The sequence below is a fragment of the Capsicum annuum genome, chromosome 6 (genome assembly GCF_002878395.1).
Source record: "Capsicum annuum cultivar UCD-10X-F1 chromosome 6, UCD10Xv1.1, whole genome shotgun sequence".
NCBI classification, from domain to species: Eukaryota; Viridiplantae; Streptophyta; class Magnoliopsida; order Solanales; family Solanaceae; genus Capsicum; species Capsicum annuum.
Genome location: NC_061116.1, coordinates 173159917 through 173173370, shown reverse-complemented (window position 1 = coordinate 173173370; position 13454 = coordinate 173159917). Strand labels below are relative to the sequence as shown.

The 13454-nt window shown below is 32.4% G+C and overlaps 1 protein-coding gene across 1 annotated transcript; it reads right to left on the bottom strand.

Moving 5' to 3' along the window:
• Positions 1 to 389: 389 nt before the first annotated feature.
• Positions 390 to 2973, bottom strand: LOC107874913 (dnaJ homolog subfamily B member 4-like). The gene is made up of 3 exons (XM_016721619.2): positions 2498 to 2973; positions 1413 to 2035; positions 390 to 875 (listed from the first exon to the last, which is right to left on the bottom strand). Exons 1-3 carry the CDS (start codon positions 2651 to 2653, stop codon positions 434 to 436), a joined length of 1221 nt encoding a protein of 406 aa, XP_016577105.2. The 5' UTR covers positions 2654 to 2973; the 3' UTR covers positions 390 to 433.
• Positions 2974 to 13454: the final 10481 nt, after the last annotated feature.

Here is a 13454-nt window from a genome sequence, read left to right as displayed (position 1 = left end):
GATTTAGTACACCAAGTTGCCTTGTTTACTAGACTTTGAATAGCTAATGATAAATGGGTTAAAAGGGCAAAATTCAGAAATAGCATACTTATCCCCTTAATTATGAGTTTCATAATTACATAATATAGCAAGTTGTATTTTGTATTTTTGCAAACTGTTGCTACAAAAATACAAATACATATGATTTTTACTGCCCTTATGATCGATATGTATTTTGTATTTTTGCAAACTGTTGCTACAAAAATACAAATACATATGCTACAAAATGTAATTTGATAAAAGTGTTGTTATCTTTTGTAATTTAATACTTAATATGCTACTTTATGTATTTTTTTTCCTTAAAATTGCTAGCTGTGGTACATCTTATTGCAAATGAAGCCCACCAAAAAAGAAAACAATGGATCAAGTAGATAAAATGACCAAATTAGTTCCCTCAACAACAATCTTGTAAAATAGTGACTACATCAGACCTTTGTTCCTCAGTGAGTTCAGTTGGAAATGCTACCAAGAAAGTGACAATCAAGTTCCCTCTGTTCCCGTTCTCTTTGGACTTAGGCATCCCTTGTCCTGCTATAATCTTTTCATAACCAGGACATATAATATCATCAACTGTTAAACTCATTTTCTCCCCACCCAACAAATTTATGGAAATAGTGCAACCTGTAAGAGCTTTTACCAATGGGATTTCTACTGCCAACTCCAAATTGTTGCCGTCTCTCCTGAATAGAGGGTGTCGTTTCTCTGCTATCACGAAGATTACATCTGCTGGGGAAATGCCTGGCCTCTCATTACCCTTGCCTTCAAACGTTATCTTTGTCCCCTTTGTCCATCCTGGCTTCAGGTTGATTGTTAGTTCTTCTTCTTCTTCTGTTAGCCTGTTAGAAAAGAACAGAGGACACATCCTCAGCGAATATGATAGAAGCATGTGTTTCTAACTTAGATGCTAGTTACTGCAAACAATGGAATCAAATAAATAGAATGTCGCTATTTATTTTTGAGTCTATTCCAAAAAGAATGACACGTTTCGATATTTTCAGAATGAGGAGCTTTCACATCGACACAAACATAAAATATTTGAGACCACAAGGTTCAAAAATCCTATAGCCACACAATTGTTAGTAGAAATAACACGCAATGACCACTTTTCTGCCCCATATTTGAAAGATAGCCATTGTCATGGACTTTCAAATTCCACATGTGAAACTTCACAACAATAACTTGGAGATCACAGAGTTTCACCGGTTGAACTTGAAACTCCATGATAGTAGGCAGCGAAAAGTGGCTATTTGTTAATTAACCGTTCGATCCTAGTCAAACCACGCCAAACAAATTGACACTAGGAGTAACTAATTTCATTAAAAGAGTAATATCTACAAGCTAAGTTAGAAAATAAACGAGTAGGTAAACCTTACCCGTTATCTGTATTTGCAACTCTTGTGACTTTCATCTTCTTAACACACCCAAAGCACAACTCATCTAGGGTGCACTCGAGTGTCTCTTCCGTGGCTGGTGGTTTTACCAATCCAGACGAGTTGGAAAACATTATTGGAGTTGAGCTCCTCCGGCTCGCGTTACCTGAGAAAGTGGCTGGCAATGTTGTTGAGGCTGTGGGTGCTTCCACACCACCATTCAGTTGGCTCACGCTCCGCGAAAAGGATTTCTGGGCTATATGAGCAGTCATGTCAACATGATGGCTATCATGCATACGACTGACACTACGCGATAGTGTGCTCCCTAATGCCGGTCCGCTGCCGCCGCCACCACCACCACCACCACCATTGCCATTATTGGAATGAACAAGGTTGTGATTTTTTACGCTTGTGGTCCGAAAAATTCGAGAAATTGTCCTGGAGAGTCTAGAAGGGCTAGTGCTTCTTGAACCAGGAGGACTTGAAGTGGGAGAACTTGTATAGTAATAACCTCCATTGTTTTGGTGTTTATTATTAAGTCTTCCTCCTTTGGATCCTTCATTGTGCTTGTATCCAACTTCAATATCATCAATGGCTTCATCAACGCTACTTTGCTTTACATTAGCCTGCATTTGATTATTAACCAAATGTTAACATGTGCATGCAATGCAATGTCACGGGCGGATGCAACATAGACTCAACGAGTTCAACTGTATGTATATATGAAAGATTACTAAAATTTTAACAAATATTAGCTAGGTTCTAGACCAATAAGTGCAAAACCGCAATGGGTTCAATGGTGAGAACATACAAGTTGAATTTATCAAATTTAAATCCTGCATCATCCTTGGCTTGCATTCATGTATTGAAAACTTTCTTTTTTCGTGTGACAATTTAGGATTTTTCAAACATATGCCAAAACAAAAATAATTGATTTTACATGTCTATTTTCTGTTTCTAATAAGATGATTAGATCCATGATTTTTTCAATTCTTAAGCTAAAAAAAGAAAAGAAGAAGAAAATTCCTTGCATATACCTTTTCAACCTAAACAATTGGAATTGAAAATAAATGGTGTATATACTATACCTTTTGATGATGATCCTCCAAGATATTGGATTTGGGATTTTGATGTGTTTTCTTAGGAGATAAAATAGAGACGAAGGATTTACAAGCTTTACAAACACTTCCAAAGCCAAAACTGCTGCAAAATTCATGAGATGTAGCCCGTGAATGATCTGCCATGGAACCAACAAAAACACAAAATAATCTTCAAAAAAAAAAATTTACACAGAGAAGAGAGATTAGTTGAATAATTTTAGAACGAATGGTGGGTTAAAAATATACTTTTAGCGTTTAAATAGCTGTGATTAGTTTGAAGATAAATATTTCCTTTTTTTTTTAAAGTATAATTTATATTTAAGTCACTAAACTTCAGTTATTATAATTTTAATCCGTTGTTAGAATTTTACCATTATGGCTCACATGATAGTATATTGTGGTGCTATTAGCCAAGTAGTACATAATAGTAATTAGCTAGTCTCTTGCTGGTTGGTTTCCGAATGAGGAAATGCATCTTGGAATAGGAGAAAATGATTCTTAAAAAATTTGTTGTGTTTACTTTTAGATCTTTTCCATATAAAAATAAATATAACTTTAAAAAAAAAAACTAAAAATACATTTATAAAAAGCTACAAGGGGCACGATCTAGTCTAGGGAAAAAAATGGCGATAAGAAGAAATAATTAGTTTATGTCATAAAATATACTTTCTCCGTTTAAAAAAGGAAGAATGACCTACTTTGACTTAACACGAAATTTAAAAAAATAAAGAAAACTTTTGAGTCTTGTGGCCTTAAATTAAAGTAGTGTCAAATATACCAAAATGCCCTTTAATCTTATGGTCATAAACATGTTATGTGGAAAGTTGAAATTAAAGTATTGCTAAAAAAGGGAATGGGTCATTCTTTTTTAAACGCACTGAAAAGGAAAATAGGTCATTCTTTTTTAAATGAAGGGAATATTATTTATGCGGACGTTCATTTAACGTAATCCTTTCATCTCTTTATCACTATTTATCATTATGTTCCATATCCTCGATCAATGGCGGATCTAACATATATCCAGGGGCTCATTCGAACCCCTTCGGCGAAAAATTACACTATTTATAGACGGTTAAAATTATTTTTTATGTATATATTGTGTATGTTGAACCCCCTTCGACTAGTTCGTGTGTGCACTTTCGAACCCCCTTAATGAACTTCTTGACTCCGCCACTGTCCTCGATGATCTCAAATCTAAATGTTATGTCTTCCACCATTTTCATGATCTTACTCCTTATTTTTTAATGTCATGTTTATGTCAAAATTTTATATGCCTCTATATAACACTATAAATAAAGGAATAAACGTTCATATTGTATAGACTCGATACACTTAGAGCTCGTTCGGATAGAATTAAAAAAATAACTTTTTAGTTTAAGTGATTAAAAGGTTAAAATAAGAGCTTATAAATTAAGCAGATAAGTGTTTGGATGGAAGTGTTGAAAACTACAAAAAAAAAAAAAAAAAAAAGCTACTGATGTGTTTGGTAAACAAGTGATGTTATACACCTGTTTGTTGTTTAAATGACTTACATGTCCTTAAAATTGTTAGCACCATAAATAAGGTAAATTATTCATAATTTTTAATTCTAAAATAATTTTTTTGAGCAAAACTCCAATTTGTGATGATTAATTCAGTGAAGACAAAGAAGAAAGATGAAGAGAATTGGTAAAGAGAAAAAAAATCATATAATTAAGAGTTACAAGTTCAGGGTATTGTTGGAATTGAAGAAAAAAATAAGTATAAATGACATAAATACCAACCCTTTTGAAAGTAATTACATTCTCTCTCACTTTTTTAATTACTTTACTCCCTCTCTCTACTAATATACATAACATAGCCGACATAACATTGTGTATATGTTGGGATTTTTGTAAAACTAGTTTAGATGTACGCACCTTGCGCGTGTACTTCACTTTAATGAGTTCAAACATTACATTAAATAGGATATTTATTTAAATAATAAAGATGAATATAATAATTAAATTTAATATCTTTTGAGTATATAAATATGAAAAATTTATTTATTAAACCTAATATTTACCAAAAATATTTTTAAAAGTAGATCGACATTCATTTACCATCTGTAAATTGCAACAAAACAATACAATGATAGAGACATCAAAATAATACAATTAAATCTAATCTTTAAACACAAAAATTTTCTCAAAGTTGTTCTACACTCATCTACCACCTGTAAATAATAACAAAATAATACGATAATAGAGATATCAAAATAATACAGCTAAACCTAACCTTTACATAAAAAAATTTCTCAAAGTCGACCAACATTTATCTATCACCTGTAAACTGCAACAAAATAATACGATAAAAGTGATATCGAAACAATACAATTAAACTTAAATTTTACACACAAAAAGTTCTCAAAGTCGATTGAGATTCATCTACGAACTGTAAACTACCACAAAATAACAAACTAATAGAGATGTTACGATAATACAATTAAACCTAACCTTTACCTAAAAAAAATTTCAAAGTCGACCCACATTCATTTAGCATCTGTAAATTAAAATAAAATAATAAGATAATAAAGATATCAAAACAATACAATTAAACCTAACTTTTACACAAGAAATTCTTCAAAGCCAACTAACATTCATCTACGACCTGTAAACTATAAAAAAATATATATATAATAGTGATCACAAAACTTTAATTTTGATCCAACTAATTTTTGTCTGAGCAAAAATTTTTACCCTAAAGAATGATTTTGAATGAAAACAAAGAAGATATATACATACACACATGTTGAATTCTATTATGCTGACAAAAACAGTGAAGAAGTTGAGGGTTAGAAAATTAAGCATCCCCCACCTAGACATGCAATCGAATCAAGTTAGATGAACATCAATCATATTCTCTCAATAGGCAAACCGATTTGTTCTCTAGTTTAACGTACATCTCAATATTTATTAAAGTATTTCCTAAATAGAATCCTATTTTAGGAGTATTTTTATAATTGAAAAGTAGAAATGAAAACATTAATTAATTCTCCTACCATATATTTTAGGAAGTCTTGTAGAAAGGAAAATATTAATTAATTCTCCTACGATATATTTTAGGAGTCCCATATATTTTAGAAAGTCTAGTTAATATAATAAAAAAAAAATATATTTTAGGAGTCCCATATATTTTAGGAAGTAGAAAAATATTAATTAATTTTCCTACCATATATTTTAGGAGTCTCATATATTTTATGAAGTCTAGTCAATATAATAAAAAATAATTAAATAATAAATTAAAGAATAGTGAAAAAACAGTTTTGTCTAAAGAAGAGTCTTTTAATGAAGGGTAAAAAGTTCAAATCACTTTTCTAAGGGTCTTCACACTTTTAATATATTATAGATTATAGATATAGATGTTTAGAGAGTTGGGATTTTTTGTAATATTGAAAACATAAGTTGTGTATTTGTGTAATTTTTTTTAAAATAAAGGATAAAAAAGATAAATATTTTGGTCAAATCTAAAAAAAAAATTAATCTAAAAATCAAAAAACTAGGTACCAGATTCTCACTTTTTATTTTTAAATAATTTTTTAGTTTTTTCTAAGAACTTTTTAATTTTATCAAACACCTAAAAAAGCTAAAAAGGAGATTAAGTAGCCGTTTGGTCATGAAAACTAAAATTTTTTGGAGTTGGAGTTGAAGTTGGAGTTGGATTTGTATTTGACCATATCTTTTTTGAATTTTTTTTTTTGACTTTTCAAAAAACTTTTTTAAATATGATTTTATGTCCTAACTTTTACAAACTATCAAAATTACTCAACTAAAATTTACCTACTAATGAAAAAAGAACACAATTAGCCACTATTATAAAAATAATTGCATATACATGACCATATTTAATGAATTTCAATTATGACATATATAATATTTACATTAATAGCTGTTTTCTCATATTTGGAAATTTTAAATATGAATGTTATATTAACAGATCACTGCTTCCTGTTTTTTAGGTAACAAATATTATCTTTCAAACAAATTTATTTTTTTAGGAATTTATTTAATTTATTTCCTTCATTTTCTGTTCCTAAAAAATAGGAAATGATGAGTTGTTGTTAAATTTTAGGGTGCCGCTAATTTATATATGTGTGTATATGGTATATACATGGTATAAACACCATATATAACATACTTTGTATATTTATATTATAAAGAGAAAATACATAATTACCCCTTTGATCTTATCCGAGATTTGTAAAAAGACACCTAAACTTTAACTTCGACCTATTACCCCACAATTCTTCTTTATTTCATTGCAAACACACCATTTTGACCCCCTGCGTGTACAGACGCTCCATAGGCGCGTGAAAGGGCTCAAATTTAATTTTTTTTTACCAATAAAAAGGTGTCATGTGTAAATAATTAATATATAATTTATATTTTTTAAAAAAATTAATATTTATTTATTTATTTAAATCACCCTCCCCCCAATCCACCCTTTCTTCTTCAACACCATTAAAGCTTCATTGAAGTTTTTTTTTTAAAATATCGTTAAAGCTCCGTTAAAGCTCAACACAATGTCTTCTTTAACACAATATCTTCTTCAACACCATTAAAGCTCCTCCATTAAAGCTCCATTGAAGCTTTTCTAAAAGAAAAAATCTTTAAAACTCCATTAAAGTTCCTCGACTAAAGCTTCATTAAAACTCATTTAACTATCTTTAAAACTCAATTCAATCATTTAACTATCCTTAAGACTCAATTCAATCATAAAATAATTTTTTCAATTGATTTGAACAAAAAGAAAAAAAAAATGGACGGGAAGAGATTTTGACGGAGTGGGCGGGGTTAGGGAGAGATGCTGACGGGGTGGGGGTGTTGAATGGGGATGGGGGTGGAGGGGAGCTGCTAGACGTCGGGGGGAGGGGGTGCTGGATGGGGGTGGGGTGGGGGAGAGGGGTGGGGTGGGGTGTTAAATTAAAAAAAAGTAAAATTATATTAAAAAAATATAAATTAAACGTATTTGACACGTGGAAGCACCTGATTGGTGCGTGTGTTCACTCTCTTTGTTGTGACTGAGATTCAGCGAAAAATGGTGTGTTTACAATGAATTAAGTAAGAATCGTGGGGTAATGAGTCAAATTCAAAGTTTAGGTGTCTTTTTAAAAATTTGAATATGAAGACAAGATTGTTTTTAATGGCAGTTATTATCTATGTATTAACAAAGCAAAATTTCACTACATTGTGTATGCAAATATAATTTTTGTTGATTTTTTTAAAGGGATAAATTACACAAAATTACAAGCCTAAGAGACCTTATTACCCAAAATTTCTTACTTTTTTAAATAATTACTTAAAATTTCATATTTTATATTTTATTCTTGATACATATGAATAAAAACCCCACCCTACGTTTACTCCACAATTAATGCATGCAATCTATTTTTCTTTGAAGATTTTTTTCCAAATATTTCATCCCCTAAAATCTCTCCCAAATTATCATCAATTGATACAACTTTCATCCCCTTTACTGCAACTTCTTCACCAATTTTATTGTCTTTTTTTAATCTTTTTATCAGCTTTTCTTTTATCAATTTTGAATTCTTTTTCAACTTTTAAGTCAGTAGTCATTAAGGAAAAGAGGAGAAATTGAACAATGTGATAGTGACATATACTTTGTGATAGTGATTCATATTTTTAATTTATTTATAAATGTTTGATACATTTAATGTATGTTTGACAAATATAAATTATTTATTTTGGTGTGAGATTGAATTTTTATTGGTTAGTGAGTAATTTTACGAAATGTATCATTGTGATACATCTGAAACTAGATGTATCATTTTCACGATTTGTGCCTAATTTTTCTCCCGGTACTAATTGAAAAATAGTTACTTCTTTATTTAACTAACCACTAAATTACAAATGTATTACACTGTATATGTATTAAGGCTGAAAATATGTATCACAAATTTAAAAATTTGGGATATGATGTAATTCAACAAATTATTGGGATAAAGTGTTATAACTTTTAAACATTCCGAAATTTATGTAAGTTATCCTTTTTTAAAAAAAAAAAATGGAGCAACGAAAAAGGAGTTAAAATGACTCTCAATGAATTGAAATCTTTCAACAGCTTTCAATAAGTTATTCTTAAGCATAGGAGGATTTTAAATAGCCAACTTACAAAGAAAATCAGCATAAATTCAAAATTCAAAAACCTACAATATCTCAACTACTCAAAAAAACTAGTTAAAATTCAAAATTCAACTTTATCCTAAATTTAATAACCTATTTTGCTAAAAACTAGTGTAGTAACTAAAAACAATTTTCAACACTCCTCCTTTGCTTTAGTTACTGCGATTTTAAAAAGGTGCTCCTCCTCAATTTCAGCTTCCGTATATTGTGCTTGAGAATTGTTTTTAAGCTTGCACACTTTTGTAACATGACCTGCTTGTTTGTAATTTCCACAATTGCATCTGGTCTCCACTAATAAAAATTCTCCAAGTGTGTTTTCTTTTTACAGTGTCTGCAAAGAGGATAATTCCGTTTACCTTTTTTGTTTTGTGCATAAAAGACATTCTCTGTAATGACCTAAAAATTTGACGAAATTTATGATTTTGTGTGATTTGACTATTTTATCCCTCTCCGTAGTTGTATTATGGTATTTTTGAGGTGTGTGAGTGATTGACATGATTTTCGATGCATTTTGGTATCATTTATGCAATATTGTGATTTTTGATGGCTTCGATATCCTTATTTTGGACTTATGTCGATATCTTTTGATCCGTGCGATGGATGGCCTAACAGACTGTGCCAGCAACTTTGAAGTATCGATTTTAGGATAGATAAACCTTTGGTTTGGGTCCCGGTGCACCCGGACTCATTTCAACCTATTGACCGAAAAGTTGGAAAATTGAAAATATGGGTGTGGGACCCACATTTGGTCGAAACAACCTCGGATGAAAAATTCAATTTCTCCAGCAGATCTGAAATGTTGATTTTGGGGTGATCTTATTTGGTGTGATTTTATGACTTTTAAATCTCATTTCGACCCTCGATTTGAAAATTATAATTTCGGGTTTCAGGAGTTAATTTTGTAAAAATAATATTTTTTTGAAAATCTGATATCATCAACGTGTCCGAAATGTCAAATTTAGTATGGTTGCATAGTTAGTTTGTGTATATCGGACTCCAAACGAATCTCGGGCACCCATCGAAGTCCGAATTGGACTTAAAATAGAAAAAAAAACTGCAGCTTTTTCCCTTTAGTGCAGATTTTTGGCACTATTTAAATAGTTTTTGGATTCATTTTGCTCATTTTTCATCTTGTCTCTTGAGAGTTAAACCCTAAATTGTTTGGGAGCTTAAAAGTGAAGCTTGTGGGAGCTTGAGAAGATAGATTAACATCTATTTCTTGATTTTATTACGGATTTAAGGTAAGAATTCACCCTTTTCTTAGTAATTTCTTGATTAATTTCTCAAAACTCCCAAAATCTTAGAACTTGATTTAAACCCCATTTTCACTTGAATAATATTTTTATCTTATAATTACTAGTTTTTCATCAATTTAACCGTCAAAACAATTCCGATTCTTGATTTTAACCCGGATTTTAAAGATTTTACTTGGTAAAGCTCAAAAATGATTTTTCTTTGATTTGAACCCTGTTTTTTACTCGATTTAACTTGGATTTTCAGCTGTAAGTTCCTAAAAATACGGAGAACATGTTTTTGAAGTAAAGTTATGATTTTGCCCCTTTTTAAAAAAAAACACGTTTTGGGGGTCCATTTTGACCCCGAACCAAAAGTAGTCAATACGAGTGTCGTTGATTTTATTTTGATGCATAGATTTCATATTTGATGTTTTTAGTGGAGTTCTAAATTATTCGTGAAATGTAAGGTCGCGGGTTCAAGTGTAGCGGACCGATTTCGACTTTCAAGGTAGATTGTGACTTAACTCTTTCAGACTGGATTGGGTAGTAAATAATGATACAAAATGCATGTTAAGGGTGGAAACTAATCATAAAAAATGTCTACTTATGTGTTGTGCCCGTGTGGGGGCCTATATGTGATGTAATTGTTCAAATTGAGTTATTATGTGATATGTGTGATCGTGTGGGGTCCTATGTGATATTGATAGCCTTGAATACATGTGAATAATTATAGTGTATTGTTAAAATGCTTAATGTAGTACCATTGGTGTATTGTGATTATATTCATACCTTATTGACATATGATATATGTGGAAATTCATGGATAAAAGAAAATAATGAGTGGATATTGGTTCATGTAGTTGTGGAAATGTATCATTGTAGTTGGTTGTGGAAATATATTATGTGCTTGGTTGTGGAAATACTTATTATGATTGGTTGTGAGAATTACATCTTTATATCATACTCATTTATGAAACATTGGTACCACCATGGCAATATCTGAGAAACACTAGCAACACCTTTTTTAAAAGATATTGTAACACCTTATAAAACCCTTTCCAAAGGATATGCCATAAAGGAGATATGAGATATGTGAATTGTATACGGGTTGACAAACCCCCCATGGGTCCTGCGTGGGGGGGCTTGCCTTTGTAGGTGTATACGGAGATTGTGTGATGATCCCGAAGGTTGAGCAACGACCTCGTACATCATCATCATCATCATCATCATCATCATCATCATCATATACATTGCACTTACTTTATTGTGTTATGTTGTATTGTATTGGCATATTGACTTGTCATCTATGTATTTATTGTATCTTCTTTTACTTGTATTTAATGATCTTGTATACGCATGTTCCCCTTGTTCTTTTTATATGTGATATAATACGTAATTTTATTCTATCTTGGTGTGATGTTTCAATATATGTGAGATGTATTAGAACTGTTAGTGCAAGCGATGTGGGCTACCATTGTGGGACATTTTCTGATTGCAGGTGATGTTCCCTTAGTGTATATTTTGTATGCTTTATTTACTACTTTGCTTGGTCGGCCTATGATACCTACTGAGTACAAGTGGACCGTACTCATGCCTACTGTGCCCTTTCAATGCAGGTCCTAGATCTAGTGCGCCTCAGCTTGCTTAACTCGGGCGATTGTTGGAGCTTCCAAGGTAGCGGTTGGACATTCATGCGTCCGAAGTTCACCTCTATCTTTCTACAGTAGTTATGTCTTTATTAGTATTCGGAGGCAGATATTATTCATTTGTGGTTATTTTTTTGATGTATTTGACTCTAGGATTGTATTAGTAGTTCTTACATTATTGACATCTGGTTTTGGGCATGATTGGTATTTTGAATAAGTTTTTTCTGCATTGTTATGATTATTTATATGGTTTGACTTTGTTCTAGAAGCCTTACCTTGGGATATTTTTATCTTTTCCTCTTTTCGTATCAGTTTGGGTGATAGGCATACTTGTCAAGGTACACCGCGACAAGTGCCATCATGACCCTCGTTTTTGGGCGTGACAAATTGGTATCAAATCTAGGTTTCATTGGTCTCAATAGTGTAAGAACGGGATGTCTAATAGAGTCTCGTGGATCGATATGTAGACGTTCATATCTATCTTCGAGAGGCTATATGATGTCTTTAGGAAACCTCCATCATTTTATTCCCTATCATGCAAATTCTTTTATATCTTGTGTTCTGAGCTGTGTTTCACTCTTTCTACGCGGATGGCGTGGCTTACACTACTATCAGTTGAGAGATGTTTTGAGAAATTAGTGGATATCATTTGTCAGTTGTAGGCTTGTTGATGCTCCTGAGTTTTCATGGGATCAGTTTGTTGATACCTTTCTGGAGAGATTTGTGCCTTTCAATTTGAGAGATCGACCATTTGGAGCAGGGCTCTATGATAGTTTTTTTAGTATAAGGCATGCTTCCATGCCCTTCAAATATTTCTATGATAGTATTTTTATCGAGTCTGGAAAGGTTTGAAAGTTCGTAAAGGGTTTGAATATTTCTCTTTAGTTGGCTACATCTCAGATGATTACGCTTGGAGCTCTTATTTAGAGTATTGCGGATCACAGTAAGATGACAGGGGGTATTATTAGTGCATCTTAGGGAGGCACCAAGAGGGTGCGCTATTTTGGTAAGTTCAGGAGTCGGACCTCTCGAGGCAAAGATTTTAGAGGTTCTCGTGGATATCATGGTAAGCCAGTGCAAGTGACTTTATAGAGTTCAGTTTGTGGATCTTCTAGTTTAGCAGTTTAGGGTGGCAGTTCGGGCCCAGTTGTACCTTATTCTTTTGAGACTGGTTTTTGAGGTTGCTATGTGTGTGATAGGATTGGCTATGTGGCCAATGAGTGTTTTCACCGTGTGTTTAAAGCTACTTCTATTTCAGCTGTGAGAGGTAGGGGTTCTACCAAAGGTGCAAAAGTAGAGATGGTAGAGCCCGTATTGGTGGTCGTGAAGCTGCTCAGCCAGTTGGTAGTCGTGGATAGTGTTATGCTATACCAGCCAGACCTGAGGCAAAGGCTTCTGATGTTGTGATTACAGGTACCTTTCTCATTTGTTTCAGACCTGCAGCTGTATTATTTGATCGTAGATGGACTTTCTCCCATGTATCTGTATATTTTTCTTCAGGTTTTGATTATGTTAGTGAGCCTCTTGCCATGCATATTTGTGTATCTACTCCGGTAGGTAATTCTTTAGTGGTGAATCGGGCGTACCGATCTTATGTTGTGACTTTTGTCGGGCGTGAGTTTTGTAGATTTGCTTGTATTAGACATGGTCAATTTTGATGTTATTTTGGGTATGGATTCGTTGGCTCCTTCTCACGCCGTCCTAAATTGTTATGCCAAGACTGTGACTTTAGCTTCATCGTGTATGCCACAGATAGCTTGGAAAGGTACACTTTATTCAGGTCCTACGAGGATTATATCTTATGTTTGAGCTCGTAAATTAGTTTAGAGGGGATGTTTATCTTACTTGGCCCATATTTGTGACCCTAGTGTTATTTTGCCTTCTTCCTTATATTCTATCCGTG

Bases quoted from the DNA above. Each gene is read 5' to 3' on its own strand.
- LOC107874913 (XM_016721619.2), bottom strand. From the start codon at position 2,653: ATGGCAGATCATTCACGGGCTACATCTCATGAATTTTGCAGCAGTTTT. The intron at 2,036-2,497 runs GTATAGTATATA...AATCAAATGCAG, and splicing joins TGGAGGATCATCATCAAAAG to GCTAATGTAAAGCAAAGTAG. The intron at 876-1,412 runs GTAAGGTTTACC...CTTTTCTAACAG, and splicing joins GTTGCAAATACAGATAACGG to GCTAACAGAAGAAGAAGAAG.